The sequence below is a fragment of the Megalobrama amblycephala genome, linkage group LG18 (genome assembly GCF_018812025.1).
Source record: "Megalobrama amblycephala isolate DHTTF-2021 linkage group LG18, ASM1881202v1, whole genome shotgun sequence".
Taxonomy (NCBI): Eukaryota; Metazoa; Chordata; class Actinopteri; order Cypriniformes; family Xenocyprididae; genus Megalobrama; species Megalobrama amblycephala.
Genome location: NC_063061.1, coordinates 14,848,406 through 14,874,801, shown reverse-complemented (window position 1 = coordinate 14,874,801; position 26,396 = coordinate 14,848,406). Strand labels below are relative to the sequence as shown.

Genomic DNA, 26,396 nt, shown 5'->3' with positions numbered 1-26,396 from the left:
TAGTGCACTATATGCCATTCACCATGTAGAAAATAGTGAATGTGTGAACAAGTGACCGATTTCTACGGAAGAGGATTAGGGCCAAGCAATAATAAAAAAATAAATTAAATTATGAGAAAAAGTCGTTAAATTATGAGAAAAAAGTCGGTAAATTACGAATTTGTTCTCATTTTTTTTTTCTCGTAATTTAATGAATATCTCAACATTCTCAACATTTTATTTCGACTTTTTTTTTCTCGAAATTTAATGACTTTATTCTCAACATTTTATCTCGACTTTTTTCTCGAAATTTAACAACTTTAATCTCTAGATGGTTTTATTTTTTTATTATTGCTTGGCCTTAATCCTTTTCCGTAGATTTCAGGTTTTAATGCCACTAAACTGGCAAACTTTTGCAGGGGATTCCTAATGAAATCCAGTAACTTTTTTCAACCTATATTAACCTAAAAAAAACGATGTTTCCAGGCAGGCTCATATAAAACCCTTAATCAGCCAATCAAATAAGAGCATTTCAGATCCAAAAAGTACTTTCCAGTTTCTTGTGCAATATGAATCAGACAGTGAATCATGTCGTCAAAGATTGTGACTATGTGGGAGCTTTACTTTAGCATAATTTAAGTAACAGGAGAGTGAGTAACTTGTAGCTCGACACCAGAACAGCTTCCTTGACATGGTCTTAATGTTCCTCTTCTTGCTCTCACTTACCAGGAATGTGCTTGGCCCAGCCGATGATGACAACTAGTTCCCGGTCGGCCAGATCACATAGAGTGGTGAGCGTGCGCTGGGCCGTATCAGGCTGCAGGGGGTCTGGCATAGCAAACAGCTTTTCTGGCTCCGCCACCAGCAGATGAGACACAATGATGCTGGATGAGCCTGAAAGAAACAAACTAAACATTACTCAGCTGAATAATCAAGTCAAGCCAAAGTTTATTTATAAAATGCACAAAAGTACAACATACAGCAGTAATTGCGGGCAATGAAATTATGTTTTCAATAAAATGATTTTTTTTTATATATATATAAAATAAATAAAACTAAAAATATATAAAATAATTAAATAAATAAACAAATTATATTTTATTACCCTTCTCTCCCTCTTTCCTTAAAGGTATTGGTGCACTCTGGTACGTGGCATTCTCCACCTCTGGGCGTCTCTTGTACTTTTGCCGTCCACCTCTGACTCGGTCCAGGCGGACTCCTACACCGAACGCACACACCAAACACAGAAAGAGGATTAGGGCATTGGCACTGCCTGTGGATCACACTGTACACTGTGAGGTACTTAGGTATTGTAAGAGAGAAGATCGGTTGTGCTGGCCAGGTGCCACCTCACCTTCTTTGAGCATGCCTACTTTGAGGCACTTGGTGAAGCGACACGCCTGACAGGCCTTCCTGCGGCGCTTGGTGATCTCACATTCATTAGAGGCGGGGCAACTGTACTCAATATTGCCTGTTGGATGGAGATGAAGACTTTAAACAAGAGTTCAAAGCTGCGTTTCCTACACAATTATGTGTTTGTAGCGAGAAGCCACCTGCTCTTAATAAAAAAAATATTTTGTAATTATTATTATTATTATTATTATTATTTAAAATATAGTTTTTAAATTTATTTAAATATTAGCAAAAAATCTTTGACTACATGTCATATGAACAACCAGTCAGTAATGATATTAAAGGATTAGTTCACTTTCAAATAAATTATATTCCTGATAATTTACTCACCCCCATGTCATCCAAGATGCTCATGTCTTTCTTTCTTCAGTCGCAAAGAAATTAAGGTTTTTGATTAAAACATTCCAGGATTATTCTCCTTATAGTGGACTTCAATGGCCTCCAAACGGTTGAAGGTCAAAATTACAGTTTCAGTGCAGCTTCAAAGGGCTCTATGCGATCCCAGACGAGGAATAAGGGTCTTATCTAGCAAAACGATCAGTCATTTTTGAAAAAAAAAAACAACAGTATATGCTTTATAAACAAATGATTGCCGTGCATGTGCTTCCGCTTTCTGTATTCTTCAAAAAGCTTACGCTGTAGGTCCTACGCCTTCACTATTCAACTTACGGAATGAACACGGCGCCAGACCGATCTTTCGCTAGATAAGACCCTTATTCCTCGTCTGGTACCGTTTAAAGCCCTTTTTGAAGCTGCACTGAAACTGTAATTTTGACCTTCAGCAGTCTGGAGGCCATTAAAGTCCACTATAAGGAGAATAATCCTGGAATGTTTTCATAAAAAAACTTTATTTCTTTTCGACTGAAGAAAGAAAGACATGAACATCTTGGATGACATGAAGGTGAGTAAATTATCAGGAAAATTTTATTTGAAAGTGGACTAATCCTTTAAGTTTCAGAAACGGTCACAGAGAAAACAGCATGACTGAAAGTAAAGACTTGCTGTTCAGTTACTGGATTCAGTGAATCAATTAAGTGAAGGACTGATTTGAGCGATTCATTAAAAGGAACTGGCTCATAAAAGCTGGATAAGATAATTTGTTTTCAAATCAGATTATACTTTTATTTTTGTGTGCATCCAATGAAAACAACAGAATCCCAATAGACAGACTTGCTGTCTTGGTATTATTTCAAGGAACACAATTTTTAATCTTATCACATTCAATTCTGGATAAACATGACTTGTTTTTCCGAGAGGCTGACACAACGGTGGCTCTCAGGGGAGCAGGAAACTAGACACGTTTTGTTTCAGACAAAATGAATTCATTACAACTGATGAATCCAAACTTAGTGTTTATATAAACTCTAAATAAAGTGATCAGGTTGATGTACGTGTTGTTGTCACAATCTTCAAATCAGGATTAATTTTTTGACATGTGCACACTGTGTTTCCTGCTGTTTATGCATACTGTCCATTCTCCTAAATAGCTTCTTTTCTTTGTTTTGAAGGGTGGACTTAATATTTATCAATGTCAAGTCCTTGTTAGGAGACGACGAGCACATGAACCGTTGTACCGTGCTTCTTATATTTATCAAGCAGTAAAAACGCCCCTTCCATGGCTAAAACAAGCACCTGTGGATGAAAGTCCGAAACAAAGACTGGTGGGACATTTATGACACTTTATTCAACTACAACAACTCGTTCCATGCATCACCATCTCTATGTCATAGCACATCCATTTTCCAAGTTTTGGTTTTCAATCCAATCAAGTGTTTACATATCTTCTCGATCGGATTAGAAAAAGTTTAAACCACCCCTTATAATCCGAATGAAATTTTAATCGGATTTGGCCAATTCATTCAGATTGACGTGGTTACATGTGACTGTTTTATTCCGATTGTGCAACTAGTCCGATTACTTAGGGTCCATGTAAACGCAGCAACTGATTCAGACAAGTAGTGGGTTTGGTTTACTTACTAGTTATCTGATAAGTGAATCTGTTACACATTATGACATGCTCACCCTGTATGGTTCTTTTGAAGAAAGCCTTACAGGCTTCACATGAAGCCACTCCGTAGTGGTAGCCAGACGCCACATCTCCACACACCAGGCACAGCCTTTTGGGAAGCGTGCTCAGCGCATACTTGCAGCGGCCTCCCCCGCTGCCGGTAGAGCCCTCCTCGGCTCCATCCGCACCCTCCTCCTTAAAATGGCAACGTAGAGCGGGCGTGTAAAGGGGCGGAGAGTAGCGGCCAGCGCCTTCCCCTCTGGAACCCCCCCCTGCACTCTGAGAGGAGTCCGAGGACGCTCCTCCCGGGCTGGTCCTCCCATTGCCACCACCTCCTCCCTCAGGACTGCTGGGTTCAGCCTTTATGTACAGGTCGGAGCGTCGCTCTCTGGAAGACATGATACCTGTGAAGAAAAATGTGAGACAATGATGAGAAGAGGGACCTTTTTAGTTTTAACTTCATCATCATCATCATCGTCTTGAAGGTCAAGACTGAATGCTTTCACATCTGATTTGGGTCACCTTTAAATGTGGCTTTAAATCGGATACATATCTGATATACAACCATCTGATCTACATCAAAATTAATTCATGGGAATTACTACATCTGAATCCTCAACGTTAAAGGGTTAGTTCAACAAAAAATGAAATTTTCTGTCATTAATTACTCACCCTCATGTCGTTTCAAACCTGTAAGACCTACTTTTATCTTTGGAACACACATGAATATATTTACGATGAAATCCGAGAGCTTTCTGGCCCCTCCATAGACAGCAATTTAATTACCACTTTCAAGGCCCAGAAAAGTAGTAAAGACATTGTTAAAATAGTCCATGTGACTACCTTATTAACAGCTTAAGAGAATTATGGGGAAGAGAAGAAATTATTGAAATAAAGTCATTATTTTTGTTTGTTTTTTGCACACAAAGTATTCTTCGTCGCTTCATAACATCAGGTTGAATCGCTGTAGTCACATGGACTATATTAACAATGTCTTTACTACCTTTCTGGACCTTGAAAGTGGTAATTAAATAGCTGTCTATGGAGGGGTCAGAGAGAGAGAGTTCTCGGATTTCATTTGTGTTCCGAAAATGAATGAAGGTCTTATGGGTGTGGAACGACATAAGTAATTAATGACAGAATTTCCAACCAACCCTTTAATCAGCAGATTCAAAATGAAGTCATGCATGTAATGTCAGTGAACAACCAGAGTTGAAAAATAATGGGGGTTTAGGTCAAAAACGCCACAGAAATGAATAAAACTGAGATAAGGAGAAAATGCCCTTGTATGTGATTTTTATTTTATTCTTTATATTTATAAAATATGATATAGTTAAAGGGTTAGTTCACCCAAAAATGAAAATTCTGTCATTTATTACTTACCCTCATGCCGTTCCACACCCGTAAGACCTTCGTTAATCTTCAGAACACAAATTAAGATATTTTAGTTGAAATCCGATAGCTCCGTGAGGCCTCCATAGGGAGCAATGACACTTCCTCTCTCAAGATCCATAAAGGAACTAAAAACATATTTAAATCGGTTCATGTGAGTACAGTGGTTCAATATTAATATTATAAAGCGACGAGAATATTTTTGGAGCGCCAAAAAACTAAATAACGACTTATTTAGTGATGGCCGATTTCAAAATAATGCTTCAGGAAGCATCGGATCATAAATTAATCAGTGTATCGAATCTGCTGTTCGGAGTGCCAAAGTCACGTGATTTCAGCCGTTGGCAGTTTGACGCGCGATCTGAATCATGATTCAACACACTGATTCACTCCGAATCTTCCTGAAGCATTGTTTTGAAATCGGCCATCACTAAATAAGTCGTTATTTTGTTTTTTTGGCGCTCCAAAAATATTCTTGTCGTTTTATAATATTAATATTGAACCACTGTACTCACATGAACCGATTTAAATATGTTTTTAGTACCTTTATGGATCTTGAGAGAGGAAATGTCATTGCTCCCTATGGAGGCCTCACTGAGCCATCGGATTTCAACTAAAATATCTTAATTTGTGTTCTGAAGATTAACGAAGGTCTTACGGGTGTGGAACGGCATGAGGGTAAGTGATAAATGACAGAATTTACATTTTTGGGTGAACTAACCCTTTAAGCAAGATCACGCAAGAAGAACAAATGCTGTTTTTCCTGAATATCGGAACGTGTGCAAATGTGTTAATGATTTTATACAACAGTTCAAATTAATATTAAGTGAGTTAGATTTTAGACAAAATGATCCGTTTTTGCTCAATTTTGCAGTTTGATGATGGCCATTTAATTTATTTCACACCATTTTGTACTTCTATATTCAAAATTTTATACTTAAAACATTCATTGTAATTGTAACAGCCCTATAGTGTCTAATTATTGACTGCACTTAAGAATTTGACTAAACATGACCAAATAACAAAGCCTTACAAAAAGGTAAAAAAGCCACTGGAAATCAGTTTAAGTGGGCAAATATCACCTTAATGGAAAAGTTAATTACTGTTACTGAGAACAACCACCTCCCCTCAAAAGGAGAAAGAATGATAAACCTGTGCGGACTACTACAAAAAACTAACTAAACAAACCAAGACACTGCTGTTGTCAGCCTAGTGCATCTTGGCAGGTTATTAATGCAAACACATTCAGTTTGTCTTAAGTGAATGTAAACAGACGGGACAAAAAAAAAAAAAAAAAAAATTATCCAATGCGTCTAAATATTGAATATATGCATTAGGCCTTACTGTGTAAATGCTGCATAAGTCCCCTTTAAAAGGTGTCTTTTTTAAAGATACAATAAATGGCAAACAGATGAAGGGACTAGTGTTTATTTTTCAGTAATCTTTGCTCTTCTTTTCATTTGGTAAACACGCAGGTGCATGCTGAGCAAGCAGACAGCATTCGAGCGCAGAGACGAACAAGCACCTATATGTCAACTCTCAAGCAGCGCTATGTTGGAAAGTCTCTGAACCGTTTTCTTTGTTTTCTCCATTGAAACAACCAAACGAACCAATTCACTACAATTAATCAAGCTTCCCACAAACCTGTTCTCACACAACAGCAACTCTAGGCATGCAATACATTTAGATGTCGATAATCTTGAACTATGCTGAGATTTCATTCTGCTGGAAAAAAAGTTTATGTATGTTGTTTCAGAGCATATTAACGAGTATGAATGAATAGGTTCAGTATTAATAAATTATTAAAGTATTGCTATGCAAAGCCATTCAAAGATCACAAGATCTACAGGCAACTTCAGTTCAAATAGATGAGAAGGGTTCTCCTGGTGAGCAGAACACGCATTATGTACATGACAGAATTCTGCACAAATCTGTCCATAATCCCAGTGCCTAGGCGTCCGTCCACACCAGATTAGGGTCAATAATCCAGGAGAGTCGACCAATCGTCTAATTATATCTCCACAAAGATGCCCTACAGACTCTTAACCGCTCCATGGTACCCACAGTTCATAAACCCCCCTCGGGGACAAACTGACCTATGATGCCATTTCTTAAATTTGCTGATTTTGCCATTTAGCGAAAAAAAAAGAAGGGTCCATCACATTAGCACATAAAAAAAATTACCCAAGACGCAGAACGACTGCCAAGTAGGGAACACAACCAGCAATGATACATGCTCCTCATGATTACTGGAGCAATACTGGAGTTGTGGACTTTCTGATTGAGCTGCCAGTCACATTTTCTGAAATATATATAGATTAATGCACATATATGAACTCATATCATGATTATGCACTCTATGCCAGTCAGATTATAGCCAAAAACTTAATTTCTACCTTCATTTGTCCTCAGCGGATATCATACACACACACACACACACACACACACACACACACACACACACACACACACACACACACACACTTACACTATTCCCCTTTCACCTGGTTGTGTGTGATATGTTGCAACTTTGGCAAGGGTGCAGAATGTAACTGTGCCCTAATGCCTCCAAGTCCACTGTAGTTTCTGCCAAACACGTTAATGCTGCCTCTGCCACACTCACATAAACCTGAACTCTGATTTTAACGTATACTCTCCAACAGAATGGTATTTATATGATAAATATGGAAGATGTGTGAAGACAGTAACATGCCACTTGGTCTCATTCTTTGGTTCAAAGAGTCTTTCGCAATGCTTTGAGTACTCCACTGAACCCAATCACGTGGCTACAGTGAGGACACGCGCCGCTGCGCCGGTTCACAGGAGGCAAATGATCCAATCGCTCATTGTGAGGACAAGCTGAGATCTCTAAATCCCTCATCACACTCAACGAACCGGATATGGAGAAACGTTCCTGTTCAAACATGTAAATTTCAGACTACAAAGGAAAAAGGCGCAAACGGATCATGTGGTGTCAACCATCGTCATCACGCACTTGCGTTTCTCCCGCAGAAGTTCACGCGAACCTCTCCGATGTGCGATTTCCGATTCGCCTCTTTACATAGACATAGTGGACTTTAAAAGGTGAGATATTTGTGATGGGAAGTCCAACACATTTCCGTGAGTCGGTTCTTTCGATCAGTTCATTTCAAAGAACCGCTTCAAAACGATTTAGCGCTCTTTTGCGTCATCGCGTTATTACGTAATCACGTGGGCCCTGTCATCATCACGGCGTGGCATATTTCACGCTGTAAAACGCTGCAGTAAAGTCATATGTATGCACATATTACTGTTTATTACGCTTACAGCTTGTCGTAATTCATATGCCACAGTTCAGTTTGTTGCAGCCGTGATTTAACTCATGAAAACAGTCATCTGGAGCCTAAATGTTTCGATAGGCTACTATTATTTCTACCTCTTGACTGAGTATATGCACGTTTTGATGCTATTAAAACCATAATGTTTTACAAGAAAGTCTTAAATATATTTCCAGTACGTTTTAAAGCAACTCATCAGTCAATTCTTCACACCAAATTCACTTATTATCAAATCACTCGATTCTTTGCACGAATCGGACATGACTGTTCTCGGTTCAGTGATCCGGATTTCGGAGCTGTTCAGTCAAGAACTGCTCGGACCTAGTCAGCCCGGTGCACTAAATGATGACTCAAAAATAACATTTAATTCACAGCCAATTTTGAATGCAAAAACAGCAATATTCAGTGTGCTGCTTTATCAACCGAATCAAACGTTTCCTATAGGTCTGCAAAGCTCACAAAGTGTAAATACATCCGGATTATGATCGTTTGAATTATTATTTCCATCTCTGTAAGGTTTAAGAATGTCTGTTGCTCTGTGCTGCTCCACATTCATAAGAATCAGACAAACTAGCTTAGCTTTGGCTAACTTACCTAACGTACTCGTTCAAGACACGTCCCACCTCCTCCAATCGACTCTACCGGAAAACATGTGCCCAAAAATATCTGTTCATTGACTCACCGGCTTTCAAACACAAACAAATCAGTGTGTGTTCCCTTAAACATGCCTGAATAAGCGTAGTTTAGTTAGCAGTGCGCATCTTTGAACTTCACTTTGCCTCTGACAAACGTGTCATGAGTCAGGCTGCCCTCAGGAGGGAGGAGAGTTGCTCACAGACAGCCAAACACAGACACAGGCGCATTTTTACAAAGTTTATTCAGATTATCACGCAATAATGATTGATTAAAAAATCTTTAGTATTGCTGACAAATTATTCCATTATAAAGCTAGTAAAAGTTATGAGGAAAGAATGAGTCACTGTTTTTTTTTTTCTTCACCTCAAGGCAGTTATGTTAATAAGTTTGATGTATGAGAGAGAGAAAAGGGCAAAATAAGTCAAACATCTAGGATTATACATTGATATGATCTATGCATTTTACAATTCATACTGCTACCCAGCTGTATCCCCATTTTTTAAGTGCTTAAAAATAAATTTGCTATATACAGGACATACAGTGCACAGCATATATAAGTACACCCCCTCTGAAAGTCAGCAATTACTCAATTACTTTGAAGACATGTTAGGGTTCTTTAGAGATATAATGTTCCAGTAAGTCTGCTTAATCAATTACCAAAGAAGCATGTCAAAATTATTCAGGAAAATAAGATTTTCTTATTAAGGTGATGAAATGTTGTGTAGCAAAAATGAGTACACCCTCCTAAAAGTTACGAAATAAAAATTTCTGGTGGAAGTTTAAGGCAATGTTTGATGAACAGGTAAGTATGTTGAACCTAAACATTTAAAGAGAAGTCATTTCTTGACAATTAAAATTGTTATATATCCCACTGAATCATTCTCATACTTTCACAACAATGGAAGCACTTGGGTGGGAGATAACTGTCAGGAGAATGATTTCTTAGCACAAAAGAGGACAGTGGTACAAGAAGATTACCAAATCATTGTTTTATGTGTGAAAATATAGCAAAAGTAACACAGAAATTCAAAAACAATGGACTTGTGACAAGGCTCCTGAAATAATCAGGCCTTCATTTTAAGCTTTCATTTAGTGATGAGGGATTTTTTTGCTAGACAAAGAGCAGGAGAAATACCAAGTGAGTGTCTCAGAGCCAGCAAAAGCTATGATAAGAATGACTGTTTATCCCACAGAGTAAGATGCAGCCTGCAGAAATGACATGCATGGTTGTTGTTCTCACTGGAACTATCTACTGTAGCCAAAGCACAAGTCAGTTAGCCATTTCCAAAGCCCATATTTATAAAATATAGATTCTGGGAATCAATACTCTGGTCTCCAAAATGTTATGGTGTTGCTAGAGGAGGAGTACAGTGAGAAATGCCTGGTTCCCACAGTAAAGTTCAGTGGTAGTAAAGCTCTTATATAGGGATGAATGAGTGCTGAAGGTGTGAGGGAGTTGTGCTTTATCAATGCTGTCATGAATTCCCACACCACTGTGTAATTCAATACACAAACTTGAAACAGAAGATGTTACCCTTTCCTCATTTCCTGCATTGTTGGGCATTTTTCAACATGACAATGAGGATATGCATTCTCCCAAGGTGAAAAACCTTAACACTTAACACTCTTAACACTCTTGAGCACTTGTGGGGGATTCTGTAGAGACGAGTTGAGCAACACTCCCCATTAAAGATCAGAGCATTTAAGGAGCTCATCATCCAGGAGTTAAACAGGACAGATGTGACAATTTGTCATGAACTTGTACACTCTGTGCCAAGAAGGGTCAGAGCAGTATATTCAAAATTATGGAGGGCATACTAAGTACTAGAATATTATACATTTGTTGAATTAAATCTAGGGTGTCCTCATTTCTGCAATCCTTAATTTAAACAAAATTGGCTAATTTACTTATTTTATGGCTAATAATGACATATTTCTCAGTTTTCATTATGTATATGTTTAATACATTTTAGTTTTGCCATCTTTCCATGAATTGTATTAGTGATCATAAAGAAAATACATCTTTTGTATTTGTTCAGAGGGGGTGTACTGATTTATGCTGTGCACTGTATATGAAAATTCAAATCAGAGTATGAATAAAATAAGAGAAAAATGTTAGCTCACCTTTTGCTCAAAAGCCAAAGGTCTTTAGTCTTGCGTATGCTGAAAATCTTCTCACTTTATTTTGGCGTCAGAAGGCTGCAGGTCAGTTCAAACTGGGTATCAGGAACCCTGGCAAAAAATGAGAAAATTAGTGATACATCAACAGATTTATTAGACTGAATTTGCATGACAGATCTATGCATTACAAAATAAGGCCTCATAAAATGTACTGCATCAGCAGAGGCACATATTGCTATCAAATGGCTAAATAATAAATAAAACCAAAACCACCATTAGTCTGAAGCACATCATCTTGAAACTAAAACTAAATTAAACCTCCCATAAAAGCATTGCAGATATCTAACAAAAATGCCAGATTTAATCAGAGACAACATTAGCTGTAAATTTGGTCTCAGCAGCATTAGGTCTTGCATAGTGATTTCTCACTTTGTTTCTTTCTTTAAAAAAAAAAAAAAAAAAAAAAAAAAAAAAAAAAAAAAAGGAGGGAGTCAGTCCTGGTTAATGTCACACAAACCTCTTGTAGGGCTGTATAAGAGCCTGATATATATACCCCATAATAATCTGCATCTATAACACTGTATCCATGTTTTACCCCTCACCTACACCATTCGGCACAAATTGCTGACTGAGGGAAAAACCATTTCTTTGTCTTTCTCCCATGCAACCATTCTCTGGTCTTGCTCACTGTCATTCACTCAATCTTCGCACGCATTCGGACACTCGGATACTCTCATATGATTTCTGCACACAGCGTTCCCCCTCCCCCCTCTGCTCTCTGACACATTCCAAAGGTCAAAGTCACTGGAGGGGTTTGAAGGACAGGCACAGTAACTCCGAAAGGGCTCTGTGTGACAGCAAATACATGTGAAAAACAATATGCTTCACAGCGGAGACAATTTAGCAAGTTCAAATTATAAAAGAGATACGAGTAACTGCAGGGTTATTATAATTAACTAAAACTAAAACCATAAAAAAAACAATTTTCATTACTATAAATAAAATAAATGTTAACTTAAATAAATAAAATATAAGTTTACAGGTTATTATTTATATATTTTAAGATATTTTCCAGATATTAAATGTGCACTGATAAAAATATCACAGGGATTTTGGTCCAGTTATATCTGAGATTTTTAAACTTCAGAGATCTGAAATTTTAAAACTTTTAAGTTCACTTACAGAAAACTTCCATACATAGACTTTCACTTTCATTTTTTACATTATATTTAGAGACGAAATATACTCAACCAATGCATTTTATCTTTCAGTGACTTATCTCTTTGTAGGCTATGCTATAAAGCATATAATGTAACTAACAGAATTAATTAATGATGTTTTAAGTGAACTAAACGTCTGTCGCAAATTTTAAAAGTACAAAAGTGAAGTCGTTTAAGACTTCAGTGCTGCAGGCCTGTAACATTAGTTAAAGATTTCTAAAGAGTTTTTTTCTATCACCTGAGGTTACTGATTTATTGTTGAGGTACACTAGTTAAAAACAGCTATACTTTTCAGAATTATACCTACTGTTAAACTAGTCACAGTAGTCAGGTATTACAGCTGCACAATATAAAAAACTGATTGCGATATATAATATTATTATATTATATTATATTATATTATATATTACAAATTTCAAGCACAGATAAAATAGAACAAAGATACAAATGAAATAAAGTCATTTAGCCTATGTTTTTCAGTCAAGTCTAACCGTATTCAGGTACAGAAGTTGAATGACCAAAGTAAAATTACACTGCATAGTCTTTCACTGTATATATTAAATATATGAATCTCTGTTAAAGCTACAAAGAGATATCAATGCTTAAAGATATATCATACAGCCCTAGTCAGTATAGATGTCAGGTGGTGCTGTGTAAAATTAAAGCATAGTAGCAGTGATCAACTGATTTCCAATGTAAAGTTTACTGTGTAAATCTAATTCTCAGCAGAGAAATCAGAGATAAGTAGCGTGTGTTAGCCTTTGAACTTCAACTACAGCATGCATGCAACCGCAGAACAAAGACTGTAAGAGCAGACTTCAGAAGGTGACCTTGTTCAGCGAGCCTTGACAATTCAAAGGTTGATTGCTAAACTGGATTACAGCTTCTTAAGATCAGAGATTCCCAATCACGGCCAAGAGGGGCCTAGTGGTCAACGGAACTATAAGTCAGTTTCTATAAAGCATACACAATCATTAGAAAAAGATTTTTTAATCACATATGTAACCTATACAGTAGACTTATATGTAACTGTAAAAAAGTATTAAAAACTGCCACAAGCAAAAAATTTAGAGACTCTCTAATTGGTTATTTTTTTCCAGTCATTAACTATGAAGCAACATTGTTGATTATGCTTCAATTTAAAAGTGCAATCAGCAATATTTGTTTGTTGCATTGACTTATATGGCAGTTGTCTAGGACTTAAGACCAAGTTCGGTTTTTATGTGTGCATGACACAAATTTTATCATCAGCATAGTACGTGCGTACTGTACACACGCAACCCGGTTTTTCTAACCGTGCATACTGTGTATTCGCAGCTTACATGCACCTTGAGAGAGGTTCAGAGATACCCGTAACATTTAAACTTTGTAGTATTTCATTGCTCATAACTTTCAGAGAGAAATAGCGCAGACACTGAACAAGGATGAAACTTACTAGTGTGCAGTGCTGCTAATTTAGCGATTTTAATCGCTAGATTTAGCGACTTCCCCTCCCCTTTTGAGACTTTTTTCAAAAGCCTAGCGACAAATGTAGCAACTTCTTGGACAAACCTTATCTAGATTCCGTGACTCGCCCACTGATCTATATTTATATTAATATAGATTAGTGGACTCGCCAGTATGACGTCATCTAGTGACATTCAGCGACCAGTTTTAGCTACTTTCAACTGAAAGCAATTGGCAACACTGCTAGTGCGCAAGTATCCACCACCTGTGTTCACGCACACTATCAAATGGAGTACACTGTTGAAAGCCAAAGCATTCTACTGTGCCGAAGTGCCATAAAAAAAAAAGCATACTTTGGGCTTTATACTGACTCCTAGAGGCAGGATGCAGAATCACGCAGATTTTAGTTACTAGAAATGCGCTATTTGCAATCACCATTATTATTTCTTTCCAGAAATGTTCAGTAACAAGGATGTTACTGATACGGCTGGTCACATCACATGATCTGTCACACATATCTGCCCCCATGAAGGTAACTGGCTCAATGTAAAATAAATCAGCTTTTATTGACATGACTGGAGTCTTCAAGTCACCATGAAAAAGAAGTTGTGATAGCATTCCCTATTGCGATGTGTATCCAAATTAAATGGATTTTCGAACAAGAAAAAAATGGAGGGCAGGACTTGATTTTGTCTATCGGGAATTGATTGGATTGTTGGATCTTTGTGGTTTGCTATTGCTGTGATCTCATGTGAGTGGCAGGTTTGCCCCGCCCCCTTGCCAGTAAACACGTCATTGGAGAAGAGATGCCAGTGCAAGAGGGAGGGGAAGTTATTTGATTAAAGATTACAATGGCTCATGAATTAAAAATAATAATAACGTGCATGGATAAATAATTTTTTATAAATACTGCAATATATCCCCTTAAAAAAATAGGAATTGTCCATTTTGGTTTCATGGTGACTTTCATCTGGTCGGAGTACATCATTTTAAACTTATTTGTAAAGCATTTTAAGCATTTTTTTTTTTTTTTGAAATAATAAACTATTTCTTTGTGAGTAAAACTTTTTTTATATATAGGAAACGATTAGGTTAATCGTAAAGTAAGTATTTTACATTTGACAACATAACCACTGCCACAAAGTCTGCTTCAAAGAGTGCAAGCAAGACTTTTAAAAGCCAAATAAAATTACTACGTTCTTGTACCAACTGCATTACGTCAGTGACGACGTGAAATGCCTAGAATACAAGAATGCAAAGCAGATCTGTCGCGCGTGAGGTAGTTTGTTTCCAGACTGAAAGGCTGTACCGGTAATGCGACATGCCTCGAGTACTAGAGTCCGAGGTAAAATCTCACGAGCTGACACAATGTATGAGCCAGGGGACAACTCGATCAAGGTCAGCGTGCTGCAAAGTGTTACTGCGGACTTTTCCCCCTTTTATCGCAGTAAGAAGCGCGTAATGCTCATTTATATGCAACGATTAAGATACAGTCTGCGAATTCAAATGTTAGGTCTCTAAATCAAATCTGCCAAGCCATGTTCTCGTGCTGTTAGTAGTCTTACAAGCAAACTATCAGAACACACCGACCTATTTACAGTGTAAAGTTTTTACTGCTGAGCCTAACACGGAAATATTAGTAAAGCGACAGCAGACATTTGCCAGTGATGGTCTGTATGACGACAGAATCATGATTATCAAACAGGTTCACAACACGCGCATTAACATTAAAACGCAGGAAATAAAGGAGCATACTGCGTTGCTGGGTGCCGGTTGGATGAATACTTACCAGTATTTCAGAGGACATTGCTGGTGCCTCGAAAACAACCAAAGAAACCCTTGAGCAAAACAGTCAATCCGATATTTGTATATAGGACTATCAAATATTACAGCACTGTGTCCACGCGGATTTAAAGAGCAGATACTCTGCCTATTTCTTGAAGTGGGCTACCTTACTTAGCAATTCTGGTGCTGTATTACGTACGATAAGGTACTATATGTGTCATAAAATCAATGCAACTACTCGATAATTTGAATGAATGGAGGCGCGAGTGCAGTCAGTTGAGAAAGCGCGTATGTTTAATCCATGTTCTTCCCTGGACTAGCTCCCCATATTGCTGTTTCGGTTGTCACTGGAAGCCTGAATCCTGTCTTCCGCTAATACAGCTGAGATCCCGGTTACGTATATCCTCGTTCTTTCTCCTCCCTCTCTGCTCTTGCGTCGGCTGTTTCTCCGTTACGTCCGCTCCCGCTTCCAATCACGCGTCCTCGCGCCTCCGTCACAAGCGGCAGCAGCAGCGCTTTAAACAATAAAGAGAAATTGACCTACTGTATGCGTGACTCACGAGTTTACACACTTTTGATCAATTATCCGAAGACTTTACTCGGATTTCTTACATCCCGGGCTATTTTGGTAGCTGATTGAGAAGTAAATGAAACAAAGCGTGGTGTAAACAGCAGAGGACGTTAAATAAATGTCACGATTCGTGACTATGAATAAATCGGCCTTTCCACAGGGTTCATCAAAGCTGTAGCAAATAAAACATTGGCTCTAGTCCCAAAATTATAAAGCTTATGCTTTTCACTGTTGCGCAGTATTTTAATTATTCAAGAAGGGAGCTTAAAACATTTGACATTTTCTTGCGATTTAATGCCAACCGAATAATGGACGGAACATGCGCGCGCAGTGTAAACAAATAACGATTTTAAGGGAAAATCATAATAGTTACTGTCAAATTGAATGAATTATACACTAAACCATGTGGTTAACGGAAGTAACTAGCCTATATATGGATGAAAATTATATTTATGTGACTACATTATTTTTAGCTACATTAGCTAAATAGGCATTCAGTAAAAGAACTACTAGCCTAAAAATACGAGTCAACTCATATTTCTTATTTTGTTATCTGTTGTACTGCTTTACATTTTATGTTGTTTAGTTCATGTTTACGGCATTATTTCTGTGTTTTTGAGAGTTAGCGTTCGTTTCAATGTCCTCATGTAGCTTTCTTGAAGTGCTCAGGTTATATTAGGCTATATAAGCTTAAATGTAGGCTGTGTGGTCCAAATACGTTCCTTTCAGGAAAAAACGAGTCCGTATTAATGCGACAGAATGCGTTTGTCCCATTGAGCTCAAAAGGCAGAGCTGTAAATCAAACATCGCTTTAGAAGGCATGGAAAATGTCAGTCCTCTCGGTCTTGTGACACTGACCCAACTCACTGCTCTAGGCCTCCCATAGTCAGCTGGTTCCTACAACAGTTTTGGGCTGAGAGCCAGCAGCGCAGAGTTCACAGTGACTGCGGAGAGAAAGAAGGAGAGACTACAATCCGCGTAACCTGATCACAGGGCTGAGAGAAGGAGAGCGTTGCGTCTCAAAGCCGCGTAGTGGTGTAACGGAAAAGAGTCCCGTGTTAAGGAAATTTTAGGCTACAGTGGGCTATTTTAGGAATGCATCTCAGACAGCATGACTGAAACCTGTCCGTTTTGTGAAATTAATTGAAATGAGGCGTATTAAGAACACTAACAAGAACAAAATACATATGTATGTGTGTGGAAGCAACGGCGTGCTGCATGAAAAACGATTAAAAGGGAAACAGGAAGCGCTGGTGCTCGCGTTGTCATTGAGAACGCGCACGCGACCTTGAATTCAAGGTCATTCCTCGACGCAGCCTACGCTGCATTTCAGCCGCGCTGCGCATTCTGTCTGAGGCTCTTCACACGGAGCTCCTTCACATGCCCTCATTTGAACGGTTCTGTCACAGTTTGGTAGATGTTTTACAACTTTTATCATGAGATCTTTTCCGACGGAGGCTTTTGTGTAGATTTGGTTTATGGCTCTACCACAAAAGGTCACACCTCGGTGCTCTGGAATGCTGACAGAGGTCATGACCCCAGAAACAGGTGGGAGCAACTACACAAATATAATAGCCTCAAAAAGACAACAGCTGGGAGGTGAAGGCTATGCAGTAAGGGGACACTGAATCATTCTCATGTTAAATAACACCTTCTTTCCTTTTTATCAAACTCGCAATGAAACACAAAATCATCTGGAATTTTTATTATTTTTTTACTTCAGCCAAAACAATGTGCTGTCTTCAATCCCACAGATAGCTACTGGTTATTTTAAACATGAGAGGAACTTTTGGTGATTTAATAAATTACCCTTTGAAGTTTTAGTGTATGGTAAAAGGGGAATATATATATATATATATATATATATATATATATATATATATATAGAGAGAGAGAGAGAGAGAGAGAGAGAGAGAGAGTCATAAAAGGTAGGCCTGTCATTCCTAATGCTTAACTGTATGATGGCACGCGTATACTTGAGTATAATCTGTTTCCCATTTCGATCTGAATGCAACACAAAGCATTTTCATATTTATATAGTATAGATATATATTAGAGTGGTCTGTAACTATAATTAAACCCTCCAAAGAAGCGCATGCTGTAATTGCATCATAGTGGAAGCATCCAAACGCACCGCAGCACCATCTAGCGGTGATGTGATTATTCAGCAGATAAGTGGATTGTGCCAGTCTGCCGACTAGTGACGTCTATGTACAGAGTGTCCTCGCGCACAAGGTCATATGTTTCCGTGCACGAAAGTTGAGACATCCGAGCATGTGGCCCAGTTTAAGCTCCTGTAGTGTAGCAACAATGCGATAACAGTGTGCAGTGATGCCAAGACAATCAGGGAGAAATACAAAATGCAAAGAATAACGCAATAAGGAGTGACAGACGCGTGGTATTGAACATTTTTATTTCTGTATCTCACGTTGGTCACGAGTACTCAAGGTTGTCAAATAAATTTGTAATGTTCACCGTGCAATGTAAGGTGAATGAATGATGTAATATAATTCATGCTAGTGTTTATTTTTGGATTTTTTGCAGGTAAGAGGAAAAAATAGAACAGCCCTAGATGCCTATTTCTGTTCTGCTGTTGACCAAAATTTAGCAAACCTACTCAATTTCACATGAAAGCAGAGTTGCTGTATTCTCCCTCTGTCAGAACACCATAATCACCATATTCAAATTAAAGTCACCATGAAATCAAAATGACCAGTTTTCAATGGAACATTGCAGTATTATAAATTATTTATCTGTATATATATTTTTGTTCATGTGCCCTCATAATCTTTAATCAAAATATCTTCCCCTCCCTCTTGCACTGGCATATCTTCTCTGATGATGTGTTTACTGGCACGAGGGCGGGACAACCTGTCACTCATATGAGATCGACCAATGGCAAACCACAATGATCCAACAATCCAATCAATTCCCAATGGACAAAATCAAGTCCCACCCTATATTTCTTGTTCGAGAAGTTGTCTCACTCAAATATGTGACCCTGGACCACAAAACCAGTCAAAATTGAGATTTATACACTAAATAAGCTTTCCATTGATGTATGGTTTGTTAGGATAGGACAATATTGGCCGAGATACAACTATTTGAAAATCTGGAATCTGAGGCTGCAAAAAATGTAAATATTGAGAAAATCACCTTTAAAGTTGTCTAAATGAAGTCCTTAGCTATACATATCCACTCACAAAATAATTTTTTGATATATTTACGGTAGGAAATTTACAAAATATCTTCATAGAACATGATCTTTACTTAATATCCTAATGATTTTTGGCATAAAAGAAAAATAATTTTGACCCATACAATGTATTGTTGGCTATTGCTACAAATATACCCATGCGGCTAATGACCAGGGTCCAGGGTCACAAATACATCGCAAAAAGGATGAAAAGACTATTGCAACTTCAGTTTCATCTCGACTTTAAATGACAGACTTAATTTGTCTGACCATTTCTGAGAGTTCAGAAGTGGGACTGATGGTTTCCTATACAGTTCAGTGAAGTTTTGTCTACAAAAGAAAAATGCACAGAATTAAAAAAATAATAATAAATAATTAAATAATAATTCCAATTAAAAACTAATGTGATTACAGTGACTGCAGTTTTCAAGCAAGTCATTTGGATCATTAAATGAAAAGATTTGAACACACTTTGCTGTGAGGTCTTATTTCAGCTCTTCACAGGGTTTTAAGGTAAGCTTTCAGCACAGGATTATGGCAACCTCACCCACTGAGTCGGATTACATTTGTTTCCTTCACAGTTGCTCAAGATGTTTCAGTTGTTATTCACATGCAAGTTTTTTGTTTGTCTGTTTGTTTTTGAGTTTTGTTCCAGCCATATATGATGTTAGGCCTGTTTCTTGCACAAAAGTGGTGTATATGGTTCTATCTGACATTTTGCCAAAATTTAGTTATTGAGTTACAATATGTGATGTGTTTTTTAAAGTTGTGTACATTTTAGGACTATTTATTTAGAAAACAATAAGATTCTATCTACAAAGTTGAACTCTAACTTAAGGTTCTATTTGCGTGAGCCAATCAGCACTTCGAATGCACACGAGAGGACCAATGAGCCATCTCCTGTCAAAATCCACATTTAAACACCCATATAGACTCATTTAAACTTCCATTCTGTCTGTCTATCTTTTCTGGCTAGGCTTTCTCAAGCCAACATCAGAGTTTGTCTACAATCTTTTCAATCCATACTGATCTCTAGAGAGAAAGCCATTTTACCTGTCCCATTTTCTGTGGAATTCCTAGTCAGATGAATTGCAGACATAATATTTAGCACTGCCTTTTATGCTTAACTTGATCCAGAAAATAATTATTTGCTGTAAAATATGAAATGACATAGAAAGCATTAAATTTAACTTTCTCATACATGTCGACACATTGTTACGACACTAATTTATGTTTTAAAACAAATTTTAAGTAAACTGTTTGTGTTTCTTGGAAATTATTGCTTTAAAGGTGCCCTCGAATGAAAAATTGAATTTATCTTGGCATTGTTAAATAACAAGAGTTCAGTACATGGAAATGACATACAGTGAGTCTCAAACTCCATTGTTTCCTCCTTTTTATATAAATCTCATTTGTTTAAAAGACCTCCGAAGAACAGGCGAATCTCAACATAACACCGACTGTTACGTAACAGTCGGGGTGTACGCCCCAATATTTGCATATGCCAGCCCACGTTTCCAACATTATGAAAGGCATTAGACAAGGGCAGCCAGTATTAATGTCTGGATCTGTGCACAGCCGAATCATCAGACTAGGTAAACAAGCAATAACAACAGCGAAAAATGGCAGATGGAGCGATAATAACTGACATGATCCATGATAACATGATATTTTTAGTGATATTTGTAAACTGTCTTTCTAAATGTTTCGTTAACATGTTGCTAATGTACTGTTAAATGTGGTTAAAGTTACCATCGTTTCTTAGTGTATTCACTGAGTTATTTTCATTTTTAAACACTTGCAGTCTGTATAATTCATAAACACAACTTCATTCTTTATAAATCTCTCCAACAGTGTGTAATGTTTGCTTTAGCCACGGAGCACTATCAAACTCATTCATAATCAGAAGTAAACAATATAACAGTATACAATACTCACATAATCCGACGCATGCCTGACGAACACTTTGTAAAGATCCATTTTGAGGGTTATATTAGCTGTGTAAACTTTGTTAAGGCACTGTTCAAGGCAAGCGCGAGCTCTGTGGGCGTGGACCACGGGATTTAAAGGGGCCGCAGCATAAAATCGGCGCGTTTATAATGATGCCCCAAAATAGGCAGTTAAAAAAATTTATAAAAAAACAAACATGGGGTATTTTGATCTGAAACTTCACAGACACATTCAGGGGACACCTTAGACTTATATTACATCTTTTAAAAACATAATCTAGGGCACCTTTAATGTTTTGCAAGATAGAACCTTATAATTCCAAGCGGAAAGTGATTTTTTAGAATTAGAAGTTTCTATCTGCATTTAGCCTGTTCCAAAAATCCCCATTTACAAATCTGAGAGGATTTTGATATTATACATTTAGAATACATTTAGGGTCTCTGTCATATTCATGTGAAAGAAACTTGTTCCCCATATTTTTGTCATATGGAATGCAAAATCTTTGAAACTCAGTATCTCAAAACCGCTCGGAATGCAGATTGAACCTTATAATTCCAAGGTGGCGATTTATCAATAGCTCTGATGAGCATTAAATGGCTCCTGATGAACTTTTTATATTATATACTGTTCAAAAGTTTGGGGTCAGTGTTTTTGTAAAAACTTTCTTATGCTCACCAAGGCTGCATTTTGTCAAAAATACAGTAAAAACAAATATTATGAAATATTATTACAATTTAATATATTATATATATATTTTTTTCTTATATTTTAAAGTCACTTACTCCTGTGATGACAAAGCTGAATTTTTAGCATCATTCTTCCAGTCTTCACTGTCACATGATCCTTCAGAAATCATTCTAATATGTTGATTTCTGCATTGAATAAGTTTGAATAAGTGTATATTATAGTGTACATAAAATGAGCTTTTTAGCTCTTATTTCTGTTTGAATTTAATGCAGCAGTATGACCATCTGAAAGACCACCTTTGTTGTCATCAAGAATGCAAGATTGCCTAGGCCTAAAGTTGCTGTTTTAGTTTAAATCTGAAACAAACAAATGTAATCTTATTTATTATGGGTGGGGCTGATGTAACCTCATGCTAAAAGCTTTTCAGATCTTTTCAAGTGATCTGTGTTGATTTACACCTTAACCCCAATGCTGGACACTCCCAGATCTTTCTATATAAGAAAAGCTCCTGCTCAGCTCTCTCACGGTCCCCTCTCAGTTAGAAATCCTTTTTGAGACACACTGAGGGAAAATGGAGCGTGTATTGCTTTTTTCCATCTCAGCTGTGCTGCTAAATCTCTCTCTAGCATTTCCTGCTACGGTACGAGCTGCAGCTTTCAGCATAGAGCATCTTCACTTCATAATTTACTCACTCACTCACTCACTCACTCACTCTGTATCTGCTCTTTCCACAGGTGCTGCCCACTGATCAAGGTGAGTTTCTATTCAGCCCTCTTGCATCCTTGTGACCCACAGCATTGCTCATTTTGTATGTCTCTCTTATCTGAAACAGATAAGAGAGATTTATGTGTCTTTCTGTTAATGAACCGATGATCTGCTTCAGTTGTGTTAAATAAGGCCAAATACAACATACTTTGGGTCCCAAGTACCAAGGACCACTGATTTGGGTATTGAGAGTATGGTTTAATTTTGTCATTCTTTGTTCAGAAATCCAGTCTGAGATGCACAACGTTATAGATATTTCCTCAAGAATTCTGGAGGCAAACAAAGGTGATAGTTATTTACTACTTTATTATGACAATAAAAAATGAAATAAAAATATGTATATATACTATATATATAAGCTGTACATTTTCATATGTGATTCAATTACATCATTACATTATTTTCTCTAAGAGAATTCCTTAATTAAATGAGTGAAATGATTCTGACTCTTTTTTATTTGTTTTGATTCAGAGATCAGTGATGTGCTTCTGGAGGGAGATATGGCCTTACCCAAAACAAGGAATGCCATGAAATGCTTGAACGACTACTGCAAATGGCCAAAATCCCCATCTAGATTGGTTGAAGTGCCATACACCATTGCTAATGACTTCTGTAAGTGATTAGAAATCCACTTGGATGTTGAATGGCATGAAAATCCAACACACACACACACACACACACACACACACACACACACATACATATACATATATATATATAATATATATATATGTGTGTGTGTATATACATATGAAGACTTCAGATGCAAAAGCCTCTAAGTGCCATCTGAAATTATCTAAAATTATCATTTTTATCAGGCTCCTATGTTTAGGTTCAGTTATGTAACTTTAATGGCAAATCAATAAGTCCTTTTCATTGCCATTAAAGTTAAATAACTGAAAATAAACATAGAAGCCTGATTAAAAAAAAAAGAAGAAAAAAAGATAATTTTAGAAGAAAATTTCAGATGGCACTTAGAAGTTTTTGCAATATAACACTTCATTATATATATATATATATATATATATATATATATTGCCAAAAGTTTTGGGACGCCTGCCTTTACGTGCACATGAACTTTAATGACATCTCATTCTTAATCCGTAGGGTTTAATATGGAGTTGGCCCACCCTTTGCAGCTATAACAGCCTCAACTCTTCTGGGAAGGATTTCCACAAGGTTTAGAAGTGTGTTTATGGGAATGTTTGACCATTCTTCTAGAAAGTGAGTGAGGTCAGGCAGTGATGTTGGCGAGAAGGCCTGGCTCGCAGTTTCCGCTCTAATTTATCCCAAAGGTGTTCTATCGGGTTGAGGTCAGGACTCTGTGCAGGCCAGTCAAGTTCCTCAACACCAAACTCGCTCCTCCATGTCTTTATGGACCTTGCTTTGTGCACTGGTGCGCAGTCATGTTGGAACAGGAAAGGGCCATCCCCAAACTGTTCCCAAAAAGTTGGGAGCATGAAATTGTCCAAAATGTGTTGGTATGCTGAAGCATTAAGAGTTCCTTTCACTGGAACTAAGGGGCCAAGTCCAATCCCTGAAAAATAACCCTACACCATAATCCCCCCTCCACCAAACTTTACACTTGGCACAATACAGTCAGGCAAGTACCATTCTCCTGGCAACCACCAAACCCAGACTTGTCCATCGGATTGCCAGACAGAGAAGCGTGGTTCGTTACTCCAGAGAACACGTCTCCACTGCTCTAGAGTCCAGTGGCTGCGTCCTTTACACCACTGCATCTGACGCTTTGCATTGCACTTGGTGATGTAAGGCTTGGATGCAGCTGCTCGGCCATGGAAACCCATTCCATGAAGCTCTCTTCGCACTGTTCTGGAGCTAATCTGAAGCCCACACAAAGTTTGGAGGTCTGTAGCTATTGACTCTGCAGAAAGTTGGAGACTTCTGCGCACTGTGCGCTGCAGCATGCACTGACCCCACTCTGTGATTTTACATGGCCTACCACTTTGTGGCTGAGTTGCTGTTGTTCCCAATTGCTTCCAATTTGTTATGATACTACTAACAGTTGACCTTGGAATATTTAGTAGTGATAAAATTTCACGAATGGATTTATCCATTGGCAACCTATCACGGTACCACGCTTGAATTCACTGAGCTCCTGAGAGCGACCCATTCTTTCACAAATGTTTGTAGAAGCAGTCTGCAGGCCTAGGTGCTTGATTTTATACACCTGTGGCCATGGAAGTGATTGGAACACCTGAATTCAGTGATTTGGAGGGGTGCCCCAATACTTTTGGCAATATAGTGTGTATATATATATATATACATGTGTATATGTTATATAATATATATATATATATATATATATAAAATTTTTTGGTGATTATGACAGATAGCGATGACAAGGCAGTGATCGAAAGCGCAATGAAGAGCATCTCTGCGAAAACCTGCATCCGTTTTGTGCCACGAACCAATCAAGTGGACTACCTCAGCATTGAGAACCTGCTAGGGTGAGCTTGACCACGCTTAAATAATGAATATACTGTATAAAAGTTTGGAATCAGTTTTATTTAGCAAGGATAAATTGATCAAAAGTGACAGTAAAGACATTTATAATGTCATAAAATATTTCTATTTCAAATAATTGTGGTTCGTTTGACTTTTTATTCATTAAAACTCCTAAAAAAAATTTATGGTTTCCACAAATATATTAAGTAGCACAACTGTTTTCAATATTGATAATAATAAGAATTGTTTCTTGAGAACTAAATTGGCAAATCAGAATGATTTCTGAAAGATCATGCTTTGCCATCACACGAATAAATAGCATTTTAAAATATATAGGAAAATTACTTTAATTTGTAATGATATTTCAAAATATTACATTTTTACTGCATTTTTGATCAAATAATTGAAGCCTTGGTGAGCAGAAACTTTCAGAAACCTTACAAAATCTAACCGACCCCAAACTTTTGAATGGTAGTGTACATTTGAAGAGTTTAACCATACATGCATTGTTACGCTGTGATAATTTTACTGTTATAAATTCCTTTGTTTACAGCTGTTGGTCTACTGTAGGGAGATCTGGAGGGAAACAGCAGGTGTCTCTGTCTGTAGACGGCTGTGTTTCTCACGGGATCATTGAGCATGAGCTCATCCATTCTCTGGGGTTCCACCACGAGCACACCAGGAGCGACAGAGACCAGTACATCCGGATCAACTGGGATAATATTCCACAAGGTTAGAAGATGTGTGGGAACATGGACAAATCTCAAATTCTATAGAGGTTTCTTAAAAAATTTTTTTTTTTTATTATTTTAACGAAATGAAAACCTCTGTAACAATGAACACTCGTTTGCCGTTACACAGCATCTGCATACAACTTTCAGAAGAAGGACACAGATAATCTGAATACCGCTTATGACTACAACTCCATCATGCATTATGGAAGGTAAAACGTCACTCGTATTACTTTTGAAATCATGCGTCAGTACAGATATATAAAGTCATTCTTATGGGAATTCACTCTCACCCTTCATTTGCAGGACAGCCTTCGCCATACAATATGGTAAGGAAACCATCACTCCTATTCCTAACCCTTCGGTGCAGATCGGACAGAGGCTGGAAATGTCTAACATTGACATTCAGAGGATCAACAAGCTTTATGAGTGTGGTGAGCACATTACACGCATGTAGTCTCATATATTATAAATAGTATTTTAGACAGTAAAGACTGCACAAAAGTACTATGATGGCAATGGGATCAAATTTAAATGTGTATATATATATATTTTTTTTTTTACCCGCAGCTCTTTAAAGTAAACACTCAAGATCAAATCCCAGTGAAATACAGACTGTGACTAAATAAAAGGATTACGGCACAGTGTAACCGAAGTAAATCCTTTCCTTCCTCCTTTGTCTGTAACTTGACCACATAAATGTAATGGAC

General features: G+C 37.5%; 2 protein-coding genes across 4 annotated transcripts in view; one reads left to right on the top strand and one right to left on the bottom strand.

Annotated features, from left to right (window-relative positions):
• Positions 1-16,227, bottom strand: part of esrra (estrogen-related receptor alpha) — a 25,400-nt gene extending 9,173 nt beyond the window's left edge. The window contains exons 1-7 of one of the 3 annotated variants that reach the window (XM_048165174.1): positions 15,322-16,227; positions 10,870-10,977; positions 8,704-8,747; positions 3,415-3,804; positions 1,334-1,450; positions 1,085-1,198; positions 706-873 (exon numbers count right to left, since the gene is read on the bottom strand). In XM_048165174.1, coding sequence (XP_048021131.1) covers positions 706-873; positions 1,085-1,198; positions 1,334-1,450; positions 3,415-3,799 — 784 coding nt within the window. In that variant the 5' untranslated portion in view covers positions 3,800-3,804; positions 8,704-8,747; positions 10,870-10,977; positions 15,322-16,227. Of the gene's footprint in view, positions 1-705; positions 874-1,084; positions 1,199-1,333; positions 1,451-3,414; positions 3,805-8,703; positions 9,328-10,869; positions 10,978-15,321 lie in introns of those variants that run through there. The other 2 variants (XM_048165173.1, XM_048165176.1) reach the window with 2 other exon arrangements.
• Positions 14,818-26,396, top strand: LOC125252131 (hatching enzyme 1.2-like). The gene is made up of 9 exons (XM_048165177.1): positions 14,818-14,930; positions 22,456-22,474; positions 22,709-22,771; positions 22,958-23,098; positions 24,840-24,957; positions 25,509-25,687; positions 25,817-25,898; positions 25,993-26,120; positions 26,257-26,396. Exons 1-9 carry the CDS (start codon positions 14,847-14,849, stop codon positions 26,262-26,264), a joined length of 822 nt encoding a protein of 273 aa, XP_048021134.1. The 5' UTR covers positions 14,818-14,846; the 3' UTR covers positions 26,265-26,396.

What these genes read in the sequence shown, in the direction of transcription:
- LOC125252131 (XM_048165177.1), top strand. Translation starts at nt 14,847, where the DNA reads ATGCGACATGCCTCGAGTACTAGAGTCCGAGGTAAAATCTCACGAGCT. An exon ending in CACCATTGCTAATGACTTCT is followed by an intron (nt 23,099 to 24,839) that starts GTAAGTGATTAG and finishes TGATTATGACAG; the next exon opens with ATAGCGATGACAAGGCAGTG. An exon ending in AGCATTGAGAACCTGCTAGG is followed by an intron (nt 24,958 to 25,508) that starts GTGAGCTTGACC and finishes CTTTGTTTACAG; the next exon opens with CTGTTGGTCTACTGTAGGGA.